This window comes from Coturnix japonica, chromosome 1 (assembly GCF_054131305.1).
Source record: "Coturnix japonica strain WE chromosome 1, WE-NBRP24, whole genome shotgun sequence".
In the NCBI taxonomy this organism is placed as follows: domain Eukaryota; kingdom Metazoa; phylum Chordata; class Aves; order Galliformes; family Phasianidae; genus Coturnix; species Coturnix japonica.
In genome coordinates this window covers 152,945,819-152,972,971 of record NC_140663.1, presented here as the reverse complement: position 1 = coordinate 152,972,971, position 27,153 = coordinate 152,945,819, and the positions used below count along the sequence as shown (strand labels likewise).

Genomic DNA, 27,153 nt, shown 5'->3' with positions numbered 1-27,153 from the left:
CCCAACGTGGTACAGGCACAAAAGAGTAAATGCCTGGCCAGCTGTTCTGGCATTCACTGCACTTCCCAGGAGACACAATCCAAAGGGCCAAACCTCTTTAGGAGGCTCCAAGCATTGAAAGGTCACATATCTGCCTGCACCAGTCAGACAGAAGATGAATTCTGCAAGTAAGCAGCATTTTTCCTTAGATGGGTTCATTCAAATGACACTGTCAAAAGCAGGGAGATGAGGGATGCTTCACACTGACATTTCAGGGAACAAACCACGAGCCTCTGGATGACGTGATTCTGCAATACCAAGGGCCAGAAAAACACCAGGTGGTGGATAAGTCAGTGAGCAACCAGGTAACAAGAACAGCTACCAAATAAAGTAGTACTTGCGCTTCCTGCCACCACCTCCAGGTTTGCTCTTAGCGCAGCCCAACTGGTTAAAATGTGTCCCTGTCGCAGCCGTGGCTCCTTCCCCCTAATAAAACTGCAAACAAAGAGACCATTCAGCCACACGAGAGCATCTGTCAGGAAAGAAGATACAAATCTGTCAGTAAAGAAAATACAAATGTACTTTATTATAACCACAATGAGAGATTACTTCAAAGGTACGTTCAGCACTCAGGTCTACATCTGTGCCAAATGAAGTCAGTTCTCTTCCTGCTAAAAAGGAACAGCGCTTCTCAGTATGATGCGTTCCCCACCTGTGCTTACGGGGTGTTTATTGTCTTTGCGTCACAGCCTCGGGATACAGAATAAAGCTTTACTCTTTGACCAAAATAGGAGGCAACATTTTTTATTTAAAAAGAATTAAAAACAGCATGTTTCTAGTCAGATAATATAAAGCATCTTAAGTTAATCTTTTGAAAGTATTTACACTATTTGTAAACGTAAATATCTGAAACTGTACATGTTTAAACAAATGTTCCTTTAGCAAACAGGCTGTATAAACTGATAGCTCTTCTAATCTTCCAACCAGCTGTCCTGGAGCTGTCTGGGTATTCCAAGAGAGAAAAGACCCCAAACACAAGAGTGACTACTGGCAAAGGTTTACCCTTCACAACATCTCTGTACAACGTACGAAGTCATCCATGGCTTTGTACAGCGACCATGCAATCCTTCTGAAAACTTGATTAAAAAAAAAAAACACAAATATACATATATTACAATGCGCTGGGCGTTATTTTACAGCCTTCAATTCTACGTGAGTAAAAAGAAAGGGCAAGTTTCCATCCTCGTTAATTCCTCTTGTTCATTTGAAGGGTCCCGTTGGGTCCTATGCGTACCATTGATGTACCTCAGCACCACTGCTGCACCACTCCTCATGGTAGCTCTAAATCACACCATTTCAGTCTCCAGCCAAGTGATTTATTATGGGGAAAACATTAAACCAAAACCGCCTCTGATGTGCACAGAAGTGCCTGCTTCATTAAAACTTCTCAAGAGTTTTTATTACAAATAAGTTAAAAATCTGCCATGCACTTCACCAGCTGCTTCCTTCTCGCTGCTGCACAATAAAGACTTACACGCTGAGATACTCTGAAGCCGCTTTTAGTGTTTCATTCCATTAATGACAGAGTGCTTTGCAGCCAGTTTCCCCAAATTATGATCATTGTGTACCAACCCAATTGCACTGTTCACCAGTTACTGAGCCCCTGCTTACAACAGGGATTTGACATGTGTTTGCACATTCATTCCTGGCATCCCCTCTACAGCCCCACTAGCATTCAGTCCAGCACGCAGAGGCTGTACGAGTTCCAGTCCCACTCTCCACCACGAACAGTGCAACACTGCCGTTTAAACTCAGTAAGGCAACAAACACTGCTAATCTAAGCTCTAAGAACCTGAGAATCTCAATGCTAAGCTTTGTTGTAAAGCAGCTGAAAACCCGCAGTCCCCTCAGAACCAACATTGTATTGCACAGCTTCCCATTGCAAACCCCAGAATCTGAAATTCTTTTACGTGGAGTAAGGCCAGAGCATGAACCTTCAGGTCAGACCTCACGGCTCCCAGTCACAAGAAGAACAGCACACCTAGTGTTTCAAGAAGTGCTTCAGTCTTCCCAACTAAGAGCCTCTGAATTAGGTTTGAGCACAGAGTGGATTACCAGGATCCTCACAGGTGTTAAAATTGGAGTGTGCCTGCTTGAGTCAAATGGTCATAGCAACGTGCCACCTCCAGGACTTGCAAAATACCTACTGCTGCTCCCATTTGATTCCTGCACTTCATTTCCAGTGTTTTTGAAAGTGCTGTTTTTCACTGTATTCTTCAGCTTAAAGTATGAAAGTTTTTTACATCAAAAATCAGGACTCCAAACTTGAGAACACTTGGAGAAGGCAGTTAACCGAGCATCCGTAAGAGTAATCAGCAAAGGGTTTGTTTTGTGTTCCCTTTCCCCCCTTCTCAAGCCAGCAAATAGGAAGACCTTTAACAAATCAATAAAACTGATTTTTAACATTTTCCTAAAAAGGGGTTAAGCAGCCTGGAGGGTCTTAATGCAGACTGGACTGCATCGGAAGGTGGGGGCGGGAATCCTTCATTTACTTCAAGCAAACGACTTCACATCCCCTTCACTGCTTGTCATTCAGCCAAGGATTATTTAAGCAGCCTCACCGGCTACTTGGACATCGACAGAAGTAAGTTCACCTGAAAGACAAAGTGAAATATTTGAAGGAAGTGTATAAATAGGAGGGGGAACGACAGTTTATGAGGGTGGATAGTGATAGGACAAGGGGGAATGTTTTTAAACTGAGACAGGGGAGGTTTAGATTAGAAATTAGGAGGAAGTTTTTCACACAGAGGGTGGTGACGCACTGGAACATGTTGCCCAAGGAGGCTGTGGATGCCCCATCCCTAGAGGCATTCAAGGCCAGGCTGGATGTGGCTCTGGGCAGCTTGGTCTGGTGGTTGGCGACCCTGCACGTAGCAAGGGGGGTTGAAACTGAATGATCATTGTGGTCCTTTTCAACCCAGGCCATTCTATGGTTCTATGATTCTATGAAAGTCTGCATTAGACAGAACAGCTACTTTCAAGATCTGCCTCATGTTTCCACCTTTAAATAGATAAACAATGTTAGAAAAAGCCAACTCCTCTAGGATAACCCTACCTCCGTCCAGTGCATCACTCCCACTCTGCTCAGGGATAGTTAACACACACCCCTGTGGCCACATTCATTGCAAGACAAACTCTTGCAGCACATCAGCTTGATTATCTGTTTAATGATTGGCAGCCTGCAATAATCAAGATTCCATCCACATTCCCTGGATCATTAAGGTCAAAGAGAGATTTTTAAAAGCTGACTCGGTTTGTGTCACAGCATCCTAAAATGGAGGATTCTCAACCCCAATCATCACTGAGACTAAAGATCTTATTATGCACGGTTACATTTCCATAGAAATCTGCACATTTCCTCAGTGCAATTTACTTCAAATGAACCCTTGTAATTCTTTACTCTGCTTCTCAAATGTTAAAGCTATTTCTTGTTGCATTTGCCAAAAGTAAGACTACCTCCTCACGTGCAGGTTTTGTTAAAGCTTATTCACAAGCTGCGGTATCTCTCTGAAAACACAGTGCCTGAAAAAGGCAAACCTCTGCCATGATGTTGTAGAACCCAAACCCCAACAACATAAATCACCACCTCCATTACAATTGGATATTCATTAAAAATAACCAACCAAACAAGAAACTTTTAATGGAGAGCTAATGGTTCAGATAAAGCCCTGAGTTTAATCACTTAAGTGGGATTTGAAGGGTAAAAAGAACTAAAAGTGAAAAGCCAGTGTTTGAAAAAGACAAACAAAAGAGCGCCCAATAAAACTAAGAGCTCCAATATATTCAGTACAGACCTGTTCCATCGAAGGACAAGCTATAATCTGGAGATCCTCATTACTAAATTCTTCCTTTAACAAAGCATGGAGTTTCTGGAACATTTGCTGGATGTTATTCTTTTAAAGAACAGAAAAAAATATTAAAATTAAAAAGAAAAACCAAAAAACACAACAACACCCCCACTCCTCCCCAAAACTCATGTCAAACATTAACTACAATAAGTGTGGTGTATATGGAACAGCTACTGAAGCAACCAGGCAGAGAGAAGTAGCAGAACTCAAACACATCTCTTTGAATACAATAGCCACAAGGAGCCCAGGTTGGCTCAATACAGAAATTTCAGCTAACATGTGCTAAGCTGAAACACCAAATCCTACAGACTTAACCTGAAAACCTAAAACACAAGACTGGTTGCTCCTGGTGGGTTTACATTGGGTCTGCCACTGAATGTATACCAGACTTTCCACCTCCAGAGCCCACATGTAACAGACCAAGCTCAGACCAAGTGACAGAATGAACAAAATTCTGTTGCTGCCTTGTAACGTGCATTACACAGGCTGAATACAAGACAGCAGGACAGGATTCTTTTTAAGCTAAAACATACCATAGATTATTTTTTTATTATTATTTCACAGGCCTTTTCAAGAGGTTTTTCATCAGGGACAACACAGTGACTGCACTACTGTGTTCACTGTTATGTGTGCTTGACATTTGTCATGTGTTTACTGGCTGGACTGCTAGCCTAAAAAACCTATACATATATAAACAAGAGTACGTGTGTATATGTGCATGCACAGATTGTCCACCTTTGTTGCTGCAGAGATATTGCATTCATTTTCAGTGAGGGGAATGCTTTTTCGTTGATGTTAGTGAAGTTTGTGTGATCAATGTTGACAACAGTGCATTGTAATGATATATTACACACTCCCTACATATATATGTCTACTTGTATAGATCTATTATACATATAAGTATGCATTCAGAAATCCAAGTTGAACAATCCCACAAAATGTATTTCAAGTCTTAACTAAAGGAAAGCCCAACACCTACAGAAAAGCATGTTGATGTCTGTGTATCACTACTCACCCTAACTGGCTTAAACAAAATGAACTCTGTATCTTTATTGGACAAATACAGTGACATGCTTCGTAACGTTGACTGCAGCTTTGTCTTTATTGTCTTGTAAGTAGAAGAGACCATATCGTTGATCTTTGCTGAAAGTAAAAGTAAACATACTTAATGAAGTGCAATGGCATTCTGCTAGTTAAAATCTACATTCCAGAATATCATCTCTACTTTACTGGGGCTGACCATAACCACGTGGTGGACTGAAAGAGGAAAATGGGGTGAGTGGGCAGCACAGCTTCACTCCATCACGAGACCTTCTTTCTTTATTGCTAGGTATCTTAATGGCCATACAGGATCTTTGCCTAGAGGGTAATGGAAAAATACATTTTGTAGCTTTAAATTCACAAAGTTAATATAATAATGTTTAAGGGTTTGTTTTTGTTCCCTCAATTGCTACAGTATCTGAATTTTCTCCTGCTTACTCCTGGTTTCCTGTTTCAAAGAAACAACAGAAGATCTGCTTAAATCTGCTGCCTCTGTACACGACTATCTCCAGACAAACACTAAGAATATCCCCGAAGAAGCAGGAAATAATAAGCAGGAGATCAAGTTAACCCTTGAGAGCATCTGACCCATGAAGCAGCAATGATTAATGAATAAATACAGTTGGATTTGCATTTTATGAACATGATGCAACAGAAGGTTCCGATGTATGAATTGGAATAAATGATTTCTCAGCATCATCAGAAGCACAACTTCATAATATGAGCAGTAAAGCAAAACCCAGGAACACTGAGCTACTCCAAGCAGCCCTACAAAGCATTCACAGATCAGTTCTGAAAATGAAGAAGTTAAGCAATGTGCAGACAATAAAAGCTTCAGTACAGACTCACTTTCCTTCCACAAAAGCAATAGCATCACCTCAATGTGACCAAGTAATCCCTTAAGTACATTCTCTTCATTCATTCGTGGAAATGCTGTTTTCATGCAAGAGCAGTCACAGCTTGAGGAACACTCAATTCATTCACCCTGAGCTCCAATTAAATGCATATCCTGAAGTTTGTCAGATTTTGATACGGAAGTATCTTATCACATGTAAACTGGCATACAGGTAAAAAACTTAAGATTTTCAAGAAAAAGATTGAGAGTACTTAGAATTTTTCCAAATCAGCCATTTTCATGAACCAAATTAATCAACTTTTCCAACTGCTGTGTTTTAGAAGTCACACGTAGCTACAAATGACGCAATGAAACACTCTAGCCCCAAATAATGCAGCCTATATTGCTCTACCAAAAATGGTAAATGGAAATGGTCTTTTTCTCCACTTGATGAGTTTTCAATGGAAATCTCAAACAAGTAAATGAACACGGCTTTGTTAGCCCTACAACAGTCTCTGAAGTAATATAAATGTAAAAGAATGCAAATACCTGGTTGTGCCCAAGGCTGCTGAGAAAGGCTGTATTTGGGACCTCCTTGAGTAGCCATTGCTTTCAAAGCAGCCACCTAAAACAATCACAATCAATAAAATGATGTTTGTTTCTTCGATTGCAATCACAACACAGTGACCGAGTAACAGCTGCACACACCTCCTAGATACTGTGTTTCACCAAACCTCTCTGCTCTCTCTTTTCCTTGCACTGACTCAACAATACACAAGGGAAGCAGCTTGACAGAACTGGAATCACAATCCTCTCTTGAACATACAATTCTAAACAGGATTAAATTTACAAAGATGCTTCAGCACCTAAGGATACAAAGAAACCTCAAAAGAGATTTATATTTAATCAGGTTAGTCAGGCTCCCCAAATGAACAACTTCGAATCACGTGGATAACCTATCCATCTCAGTTACCCATCTATCTATCTCTTAGGCATCCCTTCCCAAAAACCAGCAGCTGGGATACTTCTCATGTTCATACAGTGCAGTAGCCCCAGTTTCTGAGTTGCCTTCATACTATAAAAGCATCCTGTCAATACACACAGATCCACATCATGTCTTCTAGAAAAGCGTGCAGTACAATCTGCTGTACCTCAAGATGTTTTGCAATCCTGAGCCCTACAGTAGGTGTTACAAGTAAATGCATTCTAAAAAGACACTTTGTTTTTTGTTCTTGTCCCTTAAGATGCTTCATCTTCCTTGAGTGCCTGTTTTGTCAGGATCTTTTGTCACAAAGAGGACTTGGAAGGAAAGTCCGGCTCAGCAAGCACTTCCCTTGTGTAAAATATGCTGAAGACAGAAATCTTTAATAAAGTTAACAGCCATCCTCTAAGACTTCCCTTAAGAACAGGCATGACCTGTCAATTTTATTCAAGGCTTACAGATTTGAATGAGGTTGGGTAGTGCCTTTCCTGCAAACAGAAAAGCTTCTGCTGACTTTCATAGATCTGTTCCAACTCAATGAATCAGGTAAAGCTTCTAGATTAAAGAGCAGAAGAGTTACATTTAAAACCAACCAAAGCTTTGTTCCTTTAATCTTTAACTCTCCAAAATGCCTGGAAAGTTCCTTGCTGGAATTTCAAAGGAAGGACAACCTTAAAATGGGAAATGCCATTACCTTCAGCTAATTGGACCCATCTCCCAAACCCAACTGAACTACTAATTCCCTTGACCTGCCAGTATTTCAGTTAACGAACATACAACACGTCATGCTTGTACCTTTGTCATGAACTCCTCCAGCTGCTCTATAAATTGTTTGGTTTGCTGCTGAATGAACTGTTCACAAGCTGCTTTCAGATGGCGATCAACATCTTTCTTGGAGTCAATATAGTGTTCTCTGATTTCTGGAGTACCCTTGAACAGAAGAAAACAAATCCCTTCTTTTTATTTGCCAGACATCACCACCCACTTAAACGACCACGTTTTAATGAATGCAATGAGACTCCATATTACCTCCAGTAAGAACTGTATCAAGGCGTTGTTGCTGTTTAGTCTAAAAAATCTTGAAACTGTCTTAGGGTTCAGGATTTTAAATGCAGCATCTGTGAATAAGAAAGTCACTCAAACTGTAAGTAAGAGGGATTCTGCTCCAGAAACACACAACTGAATGAGTAAATGAGTAAATAAAGCGGCCTAGTCTCAGTAGGACCATTGTAACATTACAGATCCCACTACTGCTAGGTGTGTATACATGCTCACACACAACTGCACCATGCACAGAAACACACAAGGCTTGGTCCACTCCTTTTTAATTGCCCATACGGTACATACGAATCTAAAAATCTGAAGAGAGAACATCACTGAACATTACACCGAAGTAAAAAATAACTAATAACAACCATTGTGCTCTCAGCATGCAAACTGTGAGCCCTCTGCATCTACAAGTGAAAGACTCTCACATAAGCTACGTACTTAAGTAGTTAATGAATATCAGATTTTGGACCCTGTTGCCCAGGAAAACCAGGTAAGGCTGCACAAAACAGCTGGGAACTGGCACTCTTCCCACGTGCTTTATTTTTTCAATTAAGACTGAACAAAACATCAAGCTTCATATGTACTCGTGTTTATGATCACAGCAGGAAAAGCAACAATGCCTGCAATTAACACATCGTCCTGAAATTAGTCCTATTGCATTAAGGGGATGCTGTTGACCTGAAATCTAGACATTTCAGGGTAAAAAACATATCAATATAGTTGCAGTGTAGCTTGTTGCCCCAGCATCACTTATTTACATCCTACACCTACACCAGCTTTCTTCCATTTCAAAAATAACTCTGTGCTTCTGTTGCTCTATAAAACAACGGGACAGAATGATGATATATGTGAGTATGAGAAGAGCTGTCTAAAGTATTAAACAAAGAGGGAATGCCAGGCACGTAGGCACTGAACTAAGAATCCACACTCCTATGCAGTTAGAGGAGGCTGCAAGGAAAGATTCTGTTCTCTGAATTACTTCTGATTCCAAGAAGTGTCTAAATTCATCATTAGATGCCCACAAGCTAGTCAGTGTGAAAACCACCTCTTCTTACTGTACCTACCAGTTACAATAACCTTAGTATAATACTAATTAAAAACAAAAAGGTGGTAGTATGACTTCCACATTAAGCAGTGTTTGAGATATAAATCTCAAATTAAAATCAATGTGCAGAAAGCTTGGCTGGAAGACAACAGAACTCTTATTAGCCATTCTGTTTTACTTCTACAACTCATCACGAATATAAAAGCCCTGCTGGCCTACATAATGCTACATTAAGAATTAAGCACAGTCTATGTTTCCAACAGCATCCATTCATCTGACATAGAAAAAAAAGTGTTTTCCATTACTTACCGCGTGCAAAGCACTGGCTGGCACAAAAATTTATTCAGTTAAATACAGACGGAGAACAAACTTGTGTGTCAGCCAGGACAAGACACCAAAAGGATGTATTTACCCTTTAACCTCCAGTCAACTAGAAACTACTCAACAGGTACATGGTTTCATTGATGTTCAAATGCAACTGATGAAATGGTTAGTGTAGGAATTGCTTGCTCCGAAGTTAAAACAACAGCACATTAGGCAGCACAAAAGAAATGTTACGTTTTCAGCTTTCTCTTTCAGAATGGAAAAGGAGAAACTTAAAGTCATATAATGGCCTGGGTTGAAAAGGACCACAATGATCATCCAGTTTCAACCCCCTGCTATGTGCAGGGTCACCAACCACCAGACCAGGCTACCCAGAGCCACATCCAGCCTGGCCTTGAATGCCTCCAGGGATGGGGCATCCACAGCTTCCTTGGGCAACCTGTTCCAGTGCGTCACCACCCTCTGTGTGAAACACTTCCTCCTAATATCAAACCTAAACCTCCCATATCTCAGTTTAAAACCATTCCCCCTTGTCCTGTCACTATCCACCCATGTAAACAGCTGTCCCTGCTCCTATTTCCACACTCCCTTCAAGTATTGGAAGACTACAGTGAGGTGTCCTCAGAGCCTTCTCTTCCCCAAACTTCCCATGTAATGCTTCCCATTACTTTTGTAGTCCATGACTGTTCCTTGCTATATCGAAAGGGTTTTTTCATGCACATTACAAAGGAAACTAAGTACAACTTTAAAAACCATGACTATGGCCATTACTCTCTATTTTTCCTACAACACACACGACTGCTACGTAACACCAGTACGGCTTACAACATGCAAAGTTCTTCCCTATATGAAACCTCACATTAAAGTCCAAGAAAACTTAGTTTGTTGTAGGAAAGTCAACTGTGTATTTTTTTAAACTGACCTGCTAAACTGCAGTAACGAAACATACTGAAAAGATTAGAAAAGGGTAAAAACATTTCCAAGCAACAGAAGCATACATTACTTTGACATTTTTAGAAGGGAGTGGATAAGTAAGTTAGGTAAGCAGCAACAAGCAATTGAATGCATTCCATACAAAAATAAAGAACTTGTTAGATATATCGCAAACTGCCCTTAATCAAAGAATGTTGTTTGTTGGCTGGTCAGTTTGTTGGTTTTCTTTCCAGAGAAAATAAGAACAAAGCACAAGAGATTAGAACAAGCACACAGGTCATTGCAGGTGAACATAAAATAAACCCAGAACTTCTGCTAGCACAGGAATGGAGGATGATCTCATCCCATTCTGTGGCCAGCAACTGCTCAGTACCTCTAGTTTTCTTAAGGTCCAGGGAAATTTCCTTAATGGTGAAATCAGTGTGGAAAGGAGCAATTTGTTCACGAAGAATCAAAAGGTGTTTTATTAAGAAAAGCTGTCCATCAACCTGGGTCTAGAGCATAACAAGAAAAAAAGATATGCATTACACGTGAAGAGCAACCATTAAATGAGAAGAACAATTTCAATACCTTCACTTGTGTTAGCTCCCTTCCTCTAACAAGTACTGATAATCTCACTAATAACCTTTTTCCATTAGTCTGCAGCACCATTAACTACATTCCAGCATCGACAAGCTCCACTTACTTACTGCTCATATGCACTGCTCTACAGAAGCAAACTTTATTCACATTTGTTGGAAGATAGAGATTATAGAGCTACATTACTAAATGCCCACATTAGGCACAGGCATCCATTTTGGGAAAGACAAAATTATTCTTCATGAAAGACAGGAATTACTTCATGTAATTCATATAAAGTTCGAAAAACCTGAGGTTGCGAGATTGATTTTCATCACTGAAATGATTAAAAGGCCTAAAAGGCAGCTAATCAAGATTATTAGAGAAACATTAGCCATGCTACCGCACAAAGATCTTACGAGGCATTTTTCTCATATCATTAAATGCAGAGCTTAATTTCTACACTGTATGGCAAAGATATAAAGAACAAAACAAGGCCAAGTTCACACCACTGAGACTATTAGTTTTGCACTGCTTGTTTTTTAGCTACGTGCTTTATACTACATGTAGTTTTTCATCTTCCAAGTTGATGGCTCATTGAGGTAAATGGAGGAGGACTCAAGAATTCACATTTACCTTTGCAGGCCAGAAAAGAACTTGACAAGATAAAATGAAAGCTACAGTTTTAACAACTAGAAACGCTCACTAAAAAAGCTGTGAGAGAATGGTTTACTGAGGTTCTTTTTTGTTCCTACATGCAGAATTTCATCAAATAATGTTATATTAACATGCACTGACAGCAAGGTGGTACAGATCCTAACAGGGCCCACTGTGGGATCGGTTTCAGTATGTGACCCATACAGTGCTGGAATGGATAATTAACTGTAGAAACCTGTATTAATTTAAGCTAGAAGGAAATGTGGCTTGAACTTATTTTTAGAGGTACTACATGTACGAGGCTCTATTCTTCAAGGGTCATTAAAAAGAAATACTTCATAATAATTCTTTATTTGAATAATAATTATATCATTTTCATTACTAAATACTTACTACCTATACAAAAAATCCTACAAGTTTAGCCTATCAGAACTTCTCTATTGTTTATAAGATAAATCTTATTTCCTGGCTGCCAGGAATTAGCCAATACTGCGGTATGTGCATTAAATAAATTCTAATATAGAAGAAAAAATGGAAGAAAAATAAAACGTATAACACAATTACCTAAAGTAGCACACAAGGTAAAAAATGACTTGATGAAACAGCACTGAATTCTCAGCAACAAATGCCAGATCAAACCTTTTGCTTATGGACGGTTCAGAGCAAAGAATAACACGCAATGGCAACAAACAAATAGCAGGGACTTCCAGCAGAATGCTTGTTCAGGTATCACTTGACTGAATTCACATGAGTTAGTGCAGTCTGTAAACATGACTGCTATGATGTGTATTTTCCCTTTTCGGATCGGCTTGCATGTGAATTTATTAACCATAAATAAACACTAGCAATACCAGCATGTCTCAAGGGACAGAGCAACATGCCTTCACTGAGATTTCAATGGAATCCTGAACAGCTGCTTCATGGCTTAAGGCATACATGGAGGAAGGAGGAAAAAAAGAAATAAAACAGCTAAGCCCAAAGCACAGATTCTAACCTTGTTTTTGCTGATAGAATCAGCAGCTCCGAGCAGTGAGTGGACACAGGCAGATAAGGCTTCTTGTGATAATCCCTGAAACACTGCCCTCTGCAGGGAAAAGGAAATCAGACAAAACAAGGTCAGCAAAGCTTAAGTAGAATTTAGAGTTCAGGCTTGCAAAAGTTATGTTTATCAGTAGATAAAACTCTAGATTAGTAAGCTACAAACACCTTGTCTAAATGCAATAAAACAGGATAAAGCTTTGATACATAGAAGCTTGCTACAGCACCCAGACTGGATACAAGTAGATACCGAAAGTATGCCCCAATCCACTCTCAACTTGGATCTGCACCTGAGTCCGTGACACCAACACACCAACAGCCACGTGCATGAACTTTACTTCCCAAGTGCCCAGACAAGCACATGTGTGTAAAATTTAAACTTGCAACAGATGTGAGATCATTTGGGTGAGTTTAACCCCAAGCAAAGCCAAAGTACTCTGCATTTGGGCCAGGCTAGTAAGAAACACGACAGCTGCCATGGCCTGGGGGTCACACTGATCAAGCTGCAGCAGCTGCATCGCATGGCTGAGCCAGGCCCATGAATACAGGCGGCCTCTGCCAGCACTTCAACAAAGTACATGGCAGCCCCAAATGTCCCAAGAGGTGCCAGTACCACTGCATTTACTTCTTCTACCAAAAGGATGTGGGCAAAGCACACACTGTTAATGAACTGTTTCAACGACTCAAAAGACATCCCTTCTCCAAGCTTCTAGCCAAAAACAATGTCAAATAACCATTTATGTTTAATGAGATTGATATAGCAAGCAATGAAGTATTCATATTTTCTGGTTTCTTTTTAAGTAAATATCATCCTAGAAGCAGTTTCACATAAAGCAAAGAAGACCAATAAGAGATAACAGAGGCCAACTGTCCATTCCTTTTAGACTGAAATATCCAGAACTGGTTCTACATGGTTCACTTAAATATGAGATAAGAGGGTTTTTTACATACATCTATACATCTGTACAGTTTGGAGAGACACACGAGGGTCCTTCTGACAGTAGGGTACCACATGCCGTGCAGATCTGCTGGTGAGATTGTGGACTGCTGTCTGGGATTAAGGGATTCCACCGAACCTATTTAGAAGTAAAATACATGCATGAATAACAAAGCCATCCCCCATCCGTCCTTCCAACTGCAGCACTGACTGGTCTTTCTCCTTCTAAACAGGTCAGAAGTACATTACTGATGTGTAATAAGACACACAGCTGTGAAAGACACAAATATGCTCTCAGTGATGGCCCAACTTCACCCCTCTGAGATGTGGTTTTAAGTGGTTGTTTGGTCATTAGCACTTATAAGGTGCTCAGGTGGCAGGTGTGGGAATTGTCTAAATTAATTCAGCAATATCCTTCTCCCTTTTACAACACAGTACTTATTGTCACAGTAATTAGAAGGCCTGTATGACCATAGCTGTTGGTTTGAGTCTCCTAGGCTACTTGTCAGTCACTCCAGATGCTCCTGCAGGCATAGGAATGGGAGAGACACTTTGAAGGGTAAATAATCCTAATTATCTCCAACATTTATCTTGTAATGGCATGAATTAGATCACAGAGGTTCCTCCCTTCTCCTGACTGCAGGTGAGGTTTATAGGATTGCTAATGCCACACAACTATCAAGAGACACTCTGCTTCTACTGGGATTTGTGGAGTCCAAGATAGGAAAAGCTAGAAAGATCTCCGAAGGCCTCATGAGCCAAAAATGAGGAACTACCAAAAGGCTGCTCCGCAGTGAAGAATACCGAAGCTCCATTTTATTCACAAAGCCCAATAAATACAGTACAACTATGAAGGTAGTTGCTTCGCAGAATGGATTGTATTGAAAACACAAGGAACCACCACACCAACAGAATACTATAAAGTTGTTCCTCCTTCACAAAGCTGTCAAGAACTCTGAGACAAAGCTGCACCCTCAAAATCTCTAGGAAAACAGCCCTTAACATCCAAGCTTTTCAATGGCTCATGCTCAATGCTCATTCTCTGTTGAGTTTCATGCATTACTTTGACAAAGGGAGATATATTTCATACCAGATTTAACTAAATTGCAGGAGTCAGGATCTTCTAGCCGGACATCTGAAAATGAAGCTTCAGATGGCAGCTTCTTCTGTTCCTCTTTTAAGCTCTGTGCAATTTGCTGCAGAGGAAGATAAAGCGCAAAACAAACAATATTATATTTATTATTTAAACTGGATTACGCTGTTTTGATTACAATAGAGAAAAGAGGACTACATTGCCAAAGAAGTCAACTATATTCAGCTCACTAAAGAAACGAGAAAGAACAAAGTAGAGACAGCTGTTTCCAAAATAGTAACTGAAACGTGTCCAAGCCAATTTAAGATTCACAAGCACTACACAGAGGCATGTAAAACACTTTTCTTTCCACTTTGCCCGTTTTTACTGATCTCCAAAGATTAACCAGTCGATACACCCAGAAAGAAGAGCTCAGAACAGGGGAACCCAATCCAACGCTTAATTGGATTTCATAGAGATAATCTCTAAGATGGCTTTATTGCTATAAACGTTAGGTGCAGATGGCCCTGAAGTGCTCTCCAGTTTATTCCCTGCAGGAGTTCAACAAAAAGCTTTCAACACTTCCACACTTCAACCTTTTTCACCACTTGGTCTGCTTTAAAGCAACTGCAGGCAGCAAGAACGAGCAAAGCACTCCATTAATATTTGAGTAGAACAGCACAAGAAATAGTCCTGCCCTGTGCTTTTAACATTTTAATAATTCATTTACTCAGACACAAGGTCTCTCTGAAAAATAAGGTTTTGAGATTTAAAAAGCAATCGAACGACAAAATGAATCCCAAAACCAGATAAAAAACAGAGTCGTATGAGGACACATGAAGAACAGCATAATTGCTCTCTAGAATGAACTGCATAGATCACTTTCCTCCTCTTCCTAAGCCAACAGCCACAGAACTCCTGCTAAAAAATAAGACCTTGCACAGGCAAGCAGTACAGAGACCTAGTCTACAGTCTACAGAAGCCATAGCTAACATTAAATTATCCAAATCATTTGTTCATCCACTTATATCCACTTTAGTAAGAAATACTGTGCTCCAAACAGTTATACTGGAACACTTCTGATCACTGTCTGATCCCATTTAGCTACATTGTGTGGGCTTCTCAAGTACTGGTTTGGTCTTCTCTTCAAAAACTTATTGGTCATTAAACGTCTAGCATAAAGGGCAAGGATTCCATTAAACTCACTGGCTTCAGGATTTGTAAATGCTTTCCTAAAATCCTATTAACGCCATCTATCATCACAGAGGCATGAACTGTAACATAGCAAATGCTATAAACATGTATAAAACAAGATTATAGCAATGTGAATTTGGCATGGAGAGGCTTCTCACTGTATTTGTTCATTTAGAGGCAATAACTGAATAGAACCAGGTCCGGCCAGACAAAGTTTCCTTCCAGCCCACAGAAATGCAAACACATATAAAATGCAGAAGTGTTAGAGCTCAGTAATGCTCTGTTTCTGAAATGAAACAATATATTGCCTTCTCAGGTGCAATTATGTCCTCTGATTTTTAAAGACCACCAGCTATTCTGGTAAGTAAAAGTAATAAAATGTGATCCCGTACCTCCATCATTTCCAACTTGTCAGGATATGCAAGATCTCCCGGAGCAGGTTTGTAGCCTATGATATCAGTCTGGATGTAAATATGTGTCCTGTAGACAAGACGCTCTTGTACGTCTTCTAACATCTGCTTGACACCAGCAGCAAATGCACCCAGTTGTTCAGCTGACAAAGGTTATGAAAAGAAAGACACAAATCTGTTAATTTCACTATACAACGACTTTATAGACGCAGAAGTTTAGGCATCACCAATATACGACTGGCACAAAACTGACTCCCTGCAGAACTCAGACCATTTTGGGAACTGTGACATGCAGACAAATTTGTGACTCTGATACTGCAGCTACTTCAGCTCTCCAAATTCACATCACATGTAAATATGGGATCTCACAACATTGGACTCATGTTAAGGTTAAGTATTTGGATTGCTTAAAAACTAAGTTAATCAGTGGCATTTTTGCCTGCATACCAGACCTACATGCTTTGGTTTTACCACACCTAATGCCTGTAGTACCACTATCAAAAACTGATAAGCTAACACACCTACCTACACAAAGAGCAGATGACTCAAAGCAGCTCAAGTCCAGCTTCACAACTACTGCAGCAGCCTGAGTTTAAGTAGCAGACAATAACTTCTTAAGGTTAGCTAAGGATCATGTTACATGTTTTTTCCTCATTCCAGATTACATTACAATCCCACTTCAAGGGATCCTTCATGATGTTCCAAACACAAAGAGCTACTCTGTGTTATACACCAGTTGCCAAGTATGAGTTCTATTTATTACCTGGTGCAAGACTGAGAAATTATTCCATTACACATTGGTAATGAGAAAGAAAATGAGTTGCCAGATATTATTAACTTTATGGTCATCTCACTTCCAATTGAACATTAACACTTAAAATTCCAAAATCTCTATCAACTTCACAGTTCCAGTTTCTAGTCTGAGAATCACTATGTTGAGGAGAATGAAAAAATCAAGTGTGCATTCCTTTTATCATCATGCATACACAAAGCTCTACATGGATGATGCTTCAGCAGAGCCAAGTAAAGCAATTCACTCATTTGAAAAGATTCATTTAAATCAGTCTTGGAGCATGAATGCACACTGGGTGAATGCTTACTTTTGTGTGAAATCTAGAGAAAATACTACTTTGTAACACCAGTCTACTAATGAAAGTGAAGACTGAACAGACCCATAAAGCACAGACCTATTATCAACAACAACAAAAAGATAATTTAGTTCAAATAACCGTACCACGTCTTTAACAAGTTTAAGGCTCGTTAGAGAGAAAAGAAAGTCTAGGGAGATTGTTGCCTATGCAAATGAATGTGTCAATAAAGAAGCGAGTGAAGAGGAATCAGATTCCATCTGAGTTACCATTGTTCTGTACGTGATCTTCAAGCATCTCGTTTTTGAGAATCCCACAGAGTTCAGACAGAGTCTCCAAGTGAATAACGTGGATGATCATCGGTCGCAGGACATCATATAATGAAAGACACAGCTTCTCCAAGAGTTCACTATGAAGAAAAAACACAGCAAAACACTTTCAGGATCCCACAGTGTCAAAGTAACATCACACATACGAGTTGGTTTTATGGCAAAGATTTTTAAAATGAGGACAAGAAAACATGTTACCACAGAAGCCTTAATAAAGGTTGTTTAAAGAACAACACCCTGATTTCCTACCAAGTCTCCTAAGAGATGCAGAAAAATAGAGGTACAGTTTTGATTTCTAAAGCAATCAAACAAACAAAATGCACAAACAAGAACAAGAAGCTTTGACACCCCCTCAATGAGCAGATGGCCCCACCTGGTTTACCAGGCTTCTGTGTAAAGAAATGCTCCTGCTGAGCTCACAATTGTACCCCCTATTCTCCACCAAGCAAGGAGACTCATCTGATTTCAACCACTCAGTCTTCCATTAGAACTATGAGCACATGAAGATGGACACAGCAAGAAAAGTTTGGTAACCACTACTGTAACTGTTTCCAATACCATAGGACACACTTCCCAATATAAACCAACATTATTAGGAAATCAGCACAGTATGAAATATTAAAAATTCCACTTTGTTCTATTAAATACTTCTACGCTTGTTCAAATTGATGCATATATCAGTTTGGGGGATCAGCACAATTAGCTCTAGACATTATTGTTGTTCAATGACCACTTCGTTAGTCACAGATTATTTGAATTTGATTAGATTTATCAGCTTATCTCCCAATTAGTTTCCTAGCAAATACGAACACTACAGATACTTAAGCATTTACAGTACAGTAAATACGTACACACTGCACTGCACATGTATTTCTTAATTCAAGACGACTTTCTAACAACAGTAGAAGGCCACTTCAGCTCCTTTCAGGGCTGAACAGTGAGTGAATGTTCAGAGGAAAACAATAAAAAAACAAAAAATAGGACAGGAACATCAAATTCTGATGCATAAAATAATCCAAGATTGTATTTCTTGCTGGTTCTCACCAAAATGCTTCAGTACCACCACTTGCCATGCAATGCTGAATGCTTTATCATAGGACAGTTAATACTATGTGCAGGAAAACAAAAACAGCATGTACCACCTACTCCAGTTTTGGTGTTGGTTTCGTGAAGAACTCGTTGTAAAGCTGATGCTCATCCTGGCATACATGGACCATGAAGGCACAACCACTTCGCACCTGCATTCAGACAAGCACAAATAGATGACTATTAAATGATTTTCCTTGCATCAGCACCAAAGGACACATATTATGCAACTGCTGTTGTGACTAAACTGAAGCTGTGTGATATTCAAGAAGCTCACTGTGCAACTTCGGACCCTTTTCATTTCTGATGACATTTAAATAAGCACATTTTATGCTTCTGCAAATACCCCCCTGTGAGGTTTGTAGTGAAGTTTTTCCAGAACAATCTTTCACAAGACACCTGAAAACACCAATAAATACTTCATATGATTCAAAAAACACAAATAATTGTCATGATTCTGCATGTAAACAGTTGAATGTAAACGACTTTTACTGAGAGAAGGGAAAAACAGAAGAAATGAGAATCAACAGGTAATCACTCTCTGCCTACCAGAGCACAATGGTCTCTGTTGTTCTGACTGGTTAACTCAGTAACGGTGCTGGAGATACTTGGACCAAGCAAAAGTTCCCTCTGGTCAAGGTAACATTGATGGATTTCATTGAGAACTTGCTGATACCTAGTCAGACAGTAGAGAAAATTGAACAGTAAATGCATCCTAACGCTTTACTTTCTGGCAAACAAAACCTTCACTTTAATCATAGTATCATAGAATTACCCAAGTTGGAAAAGACCCTGAAGATCATCAAGTCCAACCACAGCCTAACCATAGTACCCTAACTCTAACAACCCTTCACTAAATCATATCCCTGAGCACCACATCCAAACGGCTCTTAAACACATCCAGGGATGGTGATTCAACCACCTCATTGGGGAGCCTATTCCAGTACTTAACTACCCTTTCTGTAAAGAAGTTCTTCCTAATATCCAACCTAAACTTGCCCTGGTGCAACTTGAGGCCATTTCCCCTCATCCTGTCACTTATCACCAGTGAAGAGACTTGCTCCACTTTCACTGTTAACCAATAATAACCAATTTGAAATCTACATCATGTGGATTTCTAAAGCTTTGTTTTAAATAAGCAGTGTGTTAAACTATTATAACCAAAAGATTTTAAGAATTTAACATAGGTGAAAAAAAAACTGCAGTCATACTCACTCTGGCATCTTTTCAGATCTTTGCTCCACTTGTTCAATAAGAGTCTGTTCAAACAAAAAACAAACAACATAAAAGCTATTGTCAGTAAAGTATTTGTAATCAGTGGAAAATAGATTAGAGCTATTTTTTTCCTTGGGTAGTTACTTGTAATCCTTGCTTTCAAAACCCATTTCTGAGCTTTATTTTGAAGTGACCTGCCAATCTACTTACTCTGACTTTGGGAGCAGCTGCTCTGAATTTGACATAAAACAAAGTGAAGGCATTGTCAGAATTTGGCACAGCTGAAGGATCCTGCAAGAAACAAAAAACAGAGATGAAGAATTGGTTAAAATAGAAAATACTGTATTTGACTTCTGGCATTAACTGGCTGAGATAATTAGGCTCTAAAACAGGGAGCTGCATTTTTACTGTCTTCAGCATTTTCCACCTAGAAAGGTATGTTTCTTTTAGAACTACAGCAAAAGTTACTTTCAGTAATTAAGGTATTCTCCACCAGAGCCAACAACTTCCTCTGGATCTGCCACAGTTCTACTGACTGCTGTTCTTCGATCTGCACTACAACAGTGAAACAAGAATTCCCTTGTACCCACCAGCCCCCGAGCTGAGAAGCTCAAATTCAGGTCACGCTGCAGTTTCAGCTGGTTGGATTTTGAGATACTTGCTCCTGCAGCTCCTCAGATCAGCTGGGCACACAGCTGAAGTCTGCAAGAATTCTAGCACTTACAAGCGTAGCTGAAATCCTGTTCAGCCACTAGTTTGCTTCCCCTTATCTCCTTACAACATGGAAAGAAACAAGTGCCCTTTCTTCAAAACAAAGTGAGGTCAGGAAAACTCTTCTGCCTTTCTTGTGAGCAACCTGATCTTCCTTCAACACAGACCAAAATGCCCAAAATGTTTAAAACACTCACATACGAGGCATAACAAAGAAGAACACTGAGTTCTCATCAGTCTCCTTGCAACTCTTACAAGACTCTCTGGTGCTGCAATAGCAAAACACTTGACCACAACCAATTCTAGCAGATATAAACATTAGGTGTTTCAGAGAAGAAAGCAAAACACCCACAAATCGAACGCAAAACATGTTCAGCATCATTTAACCAACTATACTCTGAGGGTATCCTTCAGCAAGAGTTTTCATTAAAAATATCCAAAATCCCTCTTTCTTTATAATCCTCTGATTCCCAGCTCTTGCATTTACCCTTGAAGTATTCAACAACCTCCAAAGCTGACCCCCTTTAGTTCCATATTTCTCTCATGCATCCTTATCAACTGTCAACACAAACAGCAGCATGTACTGTGGCTGATTCAGAGCTAATGGACACAACCAGAACAAAAAAACCCAGGAGAAAACTACACAGTATTACACTCCATATTTCAGCACAGCTCGCGTTACCACTTAATGATTGACCTTACCCTTTTCATTAACTGGCTTGTGAGGTTTTGCAGCGTGTTCACAGTGTATGTCTTGATAAGGTGCATAGCTTTCAGAAGGCATTGTTTAAATTTAGTCAAATATACAGGATAGTCTTTAAAATTGGGCTGAAAGAAATAAAGAAATCCGTTCAAAATAAGAACAGGAGAAGAGTTAAAAGTTTATCAAAAATTAAGATGCAATTTTACTAGCTAGAAATGATCATTTCCACATGCTAAAGGCAGCATTTTATTAAAATCCATCACCGTAAAGAAGCTCTTGAGCACATTCAGTTACTTACGTGCGATGAAATATATGCAATACAATCATCAAGCTTAGCCAGCATGGGAATGAATCCTTCACTGTTCACAGACAATGTAGGGGAGTTCAGTTTCTTTGGAAAGAAAAAGACAAAGTATCATTGCAAGAATCAATGCAACTTCGTTTTAGTGACAAAGTCCAAAAGATTTGCACTCTTTCATTTACTAATACCATTAACAGTGCAATAATACTTACTGTGTTGATGTTCTCCAGCTCATTGAAGTAAGACAGCTTCTGCTGGATGTTTTCAGCCAAGTCAACAAGTTCTGACTATCGATAACAAACAAAACCAAAAAAAGAGAAAAATCAGTAATTTAACACGCAAGTTTTTTTATATGTTGACCCTGCTTCCACGCGCACTGAAGCAGCCCATGCTATCCAGCAAATATACAGCAGAACAGAAGTTCCTGGGGCTGTATTTTGATGCATATATTATTTTTAACTGAACAAAAATCCCTCACCAAGCACAAAATAGGGACTTCACACCAATTTAAACACTGTAATTGCTGTTTCTAATTCTGATGTATGTATTTAGGGGTGATTGTCCCCCTCAGCTCTTGTGAGGCCCCATTTGCAGTACTGCGCCCAGCCCTGGGGCCCCCAGTACAGGACGGATGTGGAGCTCTTGGAGCAGGTCCAGAGGAGGCCACTAAGATGATCAGAGGGCTGGAGCACCTCTCCTATGAGGAAAGGTTGAGGGAACTGGGCTTGTTTAGCCTGGAGAAGAGAAGGCTGTGGGGAGACCTCATTGTGGCCTTCCAATATTTGAAGGGAGCATGTAAACAGGAGGGGGAATGGCTGTTTACATGGGTGGATAGTGACAGGACAAGGGGGAATGGTTTTAAACTGAGACAGGGGAGGTTAAGGTTTGATATGAGGAGGAAATTTTTCACACAGAGGGTGGTGACGCACTGGAACAGGTTGCCCAAGGAGGCTGTGGATGCCCCATCCCTGCAGGCATTCAAGGCCAGGCTGGATGTGGCTCTGGGCAGCCTGGTCTGGTGTTTGGCGACCCTGCACACAGCAGGGTGGCTGAAAATGGATGATCATTGTGGCTTTTTCAACCCAGGCCTTTCTATGATTCTATGATATAAGAATTTTCTTCTATCAGTTGCCTTGTAAAAGTGCTTTCATTTAAAAAGATGTACTACTGCCACTGCAGGTTGAGATGAGAGCAGAATGGCCCCCAAAAAATTACTTATGTTTTTGTTCTCAGAAGAGATAACGAAACTTCTCCAGCATCCCTCTCTTACAAGGTACTTTCATCTTTAAACATTTATTTAAGCAATTTCTCCATGAGCAACAGGTGAACTCCTACCTACGCGCTACACCTTTGTTACTTATTAAGTTTTCATGTCACAGTTAAAAATGACTCAGAGGTTTTAGTGTAAAACAAACAAAAATATAAAGAATTCTGTGGTTCTTCCTCCCCCAAAAGAAAAGCAACAATGATTGAGACTAATTTTGGGGCAGAATCTCTTTACAGTTGCAAGTTCTGAAGCGCTCAGATCTTGTTGCACGTCATATCATGCCTCAAACATCCTCACATCACTGCCATTCTCCACCAAAGCTCACCTGCTCTTTCAAAAGCTGTTCACAGGCCTCATGCAACGTTCCTGTCTTCGTGGACACAAAAAGATACTGTTTTTGCAGTGATTCCAGATGCTGAAGGGCGCTATTCACATCATTCAATATAGCATCGCACTGCTCCTGAAAGCCGGACAAGTAATCCCTCATCTGCCTAGAAAAAAGAGAATCATCAGGAAACAAGTAACATTTCCTTTCCTACATTTCTAAATACAACTGCCTACATGGAAACTGGCACTACCTTTCCTAGTGCTTATTTCTCTTGGGGAATAAAAGACTCACACCAAACAAGTGTGTATGTCAAACATATTTCATCACCTCCAGAAATAAAGAAACTCTACAGCTTGAAATAGCCACTGCAGTGACTCCATTGCTCTGGCATCCCTTACAGCAAAACTATAAAGGATGAAGCAACGTGCATTGAAGCTTGACTACAGCATGCAAAGAACATCTAGAAGGACAACACAAATATAGCAATTGCTGCAGACTAATGCTCACAGCCAAATTCTACCTGCCTTGCTTCCATTAAGGCAATTTCCAGTTTCCACTCAGAAGTGACTTTACTCTCTTACAAGTAGCTGCAGTTAACCTGCCCAAAACTTAGCATGAGGACTGAAAGAGGCCTAAATGAAGAAGACTCTGTATCTAACATCACCAACCCTGTCTAAGACTTGGTGATGACAAACTCTAATGTCCAGTGGACCATTTGACTTAAACACCATTTAACATTAATGACTCCTAGTGTCAGCCAGAACTTCTGAGTTCTTTACCACATACAAAGCAGCATGCAGATTCATAGCTCTGATTAGTGTCAGGCAATCAGGCAAAGAACCACTTCTGCTCCTCTGGTCTGCTGCAGATAATTACACATTGGCCACCCTACTGATTACTCTGTGTTCGTGAAACTGTGAGCATTTGCATGCCTTACTATGAACAGACCCACTGATATAGTGGGAGGCTGTCAGTCTTTACACGTTTAATGACCTGAGAGCGTGGGCTTAATTTATGCTTAAAGCTCTGATCTTAGGAAATGCCATGTCCTGAAATGTCAGAACAAGAGGAAGAGACAGAGCAAAGCTGAACGGAACAACAAGAGAAGGGCTTCAGCATAATCTCTTCATAGCCAAGGGTAGGTTAAGTTTCAAACTGGGCCAGTTTCCAAAGAGGCCATCTGCAGATTTGGCAGAGCCATGCAGAACTGAGGTATAACACAAAAGTCAGTGGTTTGTGGCTCTTCAGAGGCTGATGGAAAAGTCAGTTAAACAAAAATAGATGAGAATGCCATGCCTCAGAAGTGGAGCTGAACAAAGTGTCAAGGAACGCTGGCAATGCAGATACAACCTCACATACACAGGCACTGGTGAATGGTGACAGCAGAAATGACCACTACCCACAATTGTGGCTCAGAGAATGGCATTTCAACACCAGTGGCAGCTGAAAAGGCACATGATAGCTCTTAAGCTGCCTGTGTCTACAGCCTTGGTTGCCCAAGGAGGCTGTGGATGCCCCATCCCTGCAGGCATTCAAGGCCAGGCTGGATGTGGCTCTGGGCAGCCTGAGCTGCTGGGTGGCAGCCCTGCACATAGCAGGGGGCTGAAACTGGATGATCATTGGGGTCCCTTTCAACCCAGGCCATTCTATGATTCTATGATGCATACTAAGCAGTTCCAAAGGAAATCTGTGTCTTTAAACTGTTCTGCCACAACAGCAGCAGCCTTCAGGATGGCAGCAGAGCATTCAGCCTTCGAAAGAATCAGCTGTTGCAGTATTATCCAGCAGGTGAACCTGCACGTGTGTTAAGATTATACAGACGCAATTAAATCCTTCAGGATTTAAGTTGCTTACAACGAAAGGAACTGAGGAAGAACACGTACCTATACTTGGCACCTTCATCTTGATCCATCTGTGTCTGCAGCTGAGCAAACCAGGAGAAGAACTGGAAGAGATTTGATGGTGAGAACGACACACACCTCACACGCAATAAAAACAATTACAAAAAGAAACCACCACAGATCTATGAAATAGGAATTCAGATGATGAGCTTTTGTTAAAAGCAGAGACATTCAACAACTTATTTATTAATCAAGAGAAAATACAACTCCATCACTAAACTAAAATGTGAAGGAGTGAACTTCATCTCTTCTTATTCGCACAAAGAACCAACAGAGCTGTCAGGGGGGAGCTGCCATTCTTCTACATTATGAGCCACACATAAGATACAGAATCACAAGGTTGGAAAGGACCTATAAGATCATTTAGTCCAACTGTCCTCCCTTTACCATACCTACAGGAAACCCCTAAACCATGTCTCCTAGCTCCCTATCCAGGCGCTTCATATACCTTACTCTCACATACTCATTCAAAATGGGGACAGCATCCATTACTCAAAAGCTCTGAATTCAACATGTTTTTCCCCCAGGTTTCTTCACATATCTTGAAAACAGACCAAAAAAATTTAACATAGCCTCTAAAAAGCATGTAGGAGACACAGATATTTAAAGATCCCTCTGAAGATTACTGCAACATGGAGGCCTTCCAGCATCATTTACCTGCTGTGCTGTTTCAATCCTTTCATTCTCCATCCCCAGCATGGCAAATCCTTTCAGCAGAACATCTTCTGTGGATTCTGGCACTGCAGCTGTCAGTGCAACAGTCAACGACTGGGATGTCAGGCTGCATAAATCTTCAATGGGAAGCTGCTCATAAACACACAAAGACTTCAGTCAGACAGCTTAGAAGTTTCCTAGTGCTGAGAATATGATTAAGATGAATAACGTAAAGCCAGAGAACGGTGCTAAAAACAACCTGGCAGCTCTCTGTAAGATTGCTTACTCAGTAGAACATTCATTTCTGGATAATACCGCTCTGGCAAAGAAAGGGCAACCAGGATTCACATGTTAAAATAACAGGGCCTTAGGCCAAGCCTACATACATCAAAGGTAAGGGCCAAGGCCTTTGACATGGCCCCGCACCACATCCTTATCTCTAAATTGCAGAGGTCTGTCTTGGGACCCCTTGTCTCTTCAGCATCTTAAACAGTGACACAGAGAGTGACACTGAGTGCACCCTCAGCAAGTTTGCTGATGACACCAAGCTGAGTGGGGCAGTTGACACAGTAGAAAGAAGGGATGTCATCCAGACGGACCTGAACAAGCTCATAAAGTGGGCACATGAGAACTTAGTGAGTGCCAACAAAGCCAAGTGCAAGGTGTTGCACCTGGGTTGAGGCAATCCCAGATACAGGTACAGACTGGGGGAAGTCACTGAGAGCAGCTCTGTGGAGAAAGACTTGAGAATCCTGCTGAATGAAAAGCTGGGCATGAACCAGCCCAGAAGGCCAGCAGTATCCTGGGCTGAATCAACAAAGGAGTTGATCGGCAAAGGCTGCCCAGAGAACCTGTCTGTGGGTGCTCCATAACTAGAAGCATTCAAAGCCAAGTCAGATCAGACCCTGCCCATGGCAAGAGGGCTCTCTGTCAGTCGTGTCTGATGGAAGGACCAGAGGCCATAGGCACAAACCGGAGCACAGGAGGTTCCCTCTGAACACCAGGAGCCCTTCTGTGCTGTGCAGTGACGGAGCACTGGCACAGGCTGCCCAGTGATGTGTGATCTCCTCCTTGTGGATCTCCCAGAGCCGCCTGGACGTGTCCCTGTGCCCCCTGCTCTGGGTGCCTGCGGTGCCGCTTAGCAGGCACACAGAAGGCCCGGGGCCGCTCTGAGGCCTGGCCCTCCGACGTGGCGCTGCGCCTTCCCCGCCCAGGCCGCTCCTCACCTCGGGCGGCACCGGCAGGTTCTCGGCCGCCGCCTTCAGCTCCAACACCGAGTCAGTCTGGCGGTCGCTCAGCGGGGCAGCGGGGTGAGGCCGGCGGTCCCAGAGGCTCAGGCGGTCCCGAGATTCCCTCCCCGCCGGCTCGAGGGCCGGTAGAGGCTCCTCCATGCTGGCGGCGGCGGATGGGCCGGGACGGAGAAGGGGACGGAACGTGGCAGCGCTTCCGGGGGTCGGACCGGGCCGCGTGGAGAGGAGGATGGGAGAAAGCGAGAGGGCGGCCCCTGCTGGATGGGAGGACGGTCTCAACCTAATGGGGATGGAGCACTGGGATCTGGGTGCTGGGAATGAGCCCAAGGTACCACAGAATCACAGAATCACAGAATG

At 41.2% G+C, this 27,153-nt stretch overlaps 1 protein-coding gene across 3 annotated transcripts; it reads right to left on the bottom strand.

The window, feature by feature from the left end:
- Positions 1-535: 535 nt before the first annotated feature.
- On the bottom strand, positions 536-27,013 carry COG3 (component of oligomeric golgi complex 3). Of its 3 annotated transcripts, none has more exons than XM_015851757.3 (23): positions 26,773-27,013; positions 25,550-25,696; positions 24,875-24,936; positions 22,989-23,154; positions 21,609-21,683; positions 21,394-21,486; positions 21,095-21,220; positions 19,892-19,972; positions 19,682-19,725; positions 19,016-19,142; positions 18,527-18,618; positions 17,321-17,460; positions 15,946-16,106; positions 14,378-14,483; positions 13,302-13,426; positions 12,307-12,396; positions 10,471-10,591; positions 7,775-7,863; positions 7,541-7,675; positions 6,313-6,388; positions 4,903-5,030; positions 3,834-3,932; positions 536-2,633 (listed from the first exon to the last, which is right to left on the bottom strand). In XM_015851757.3, exons 1-23 carry the CDS (start codon positions 26,935-26,937, stop codon positions 2,604-2,606), a joined length of 2,478 nt encoding a protein of 825 aa, XP_015707243.2. In that variant the 5' UTR covers positions 26,938-27,013; the 3' UTR covers positions 536-2,603. The 3 variants fall into 3 exon arrangements, with proteins under 3 accessions (XP_015707243.2, XP_085392248.1, XP_015707244.2); XM_085536122.1 differs by having other exon boundaries at positions 18,520-18,618; positions 22,989-23,150; positions 26,773-26,963; XM_015851758.3 differs by having other exon boundaries at positions 22,989-23,150; positions 26,773-26,963.
- Positions 27,014-27,153: the final 140 nt, after the last annotated feature.

Coding starts and splice junctions, on each gene's coding strand:
- COG3 (XM_015851757.3), bottom strand. CDS start 26,937: ATGGAGGAGCCTCTACCGGCCCTCGAGCCGGCGGGGAGGGAATCTCGG. Junction 21,221..21,393: donor TTGCATATATTTCATCGCAC/GTAAGTAACTGA, acceptor TATTTCTTTCAG/CCCAATTTTAAAGACTATCC. Junction 19,726..19,891: donor CAGCTGCTCCCAAAGTCAGA/GTAAGTAGATTG, acceptor TTGTTTGAACAG/ACTCTTATTGAACAAGTGGA.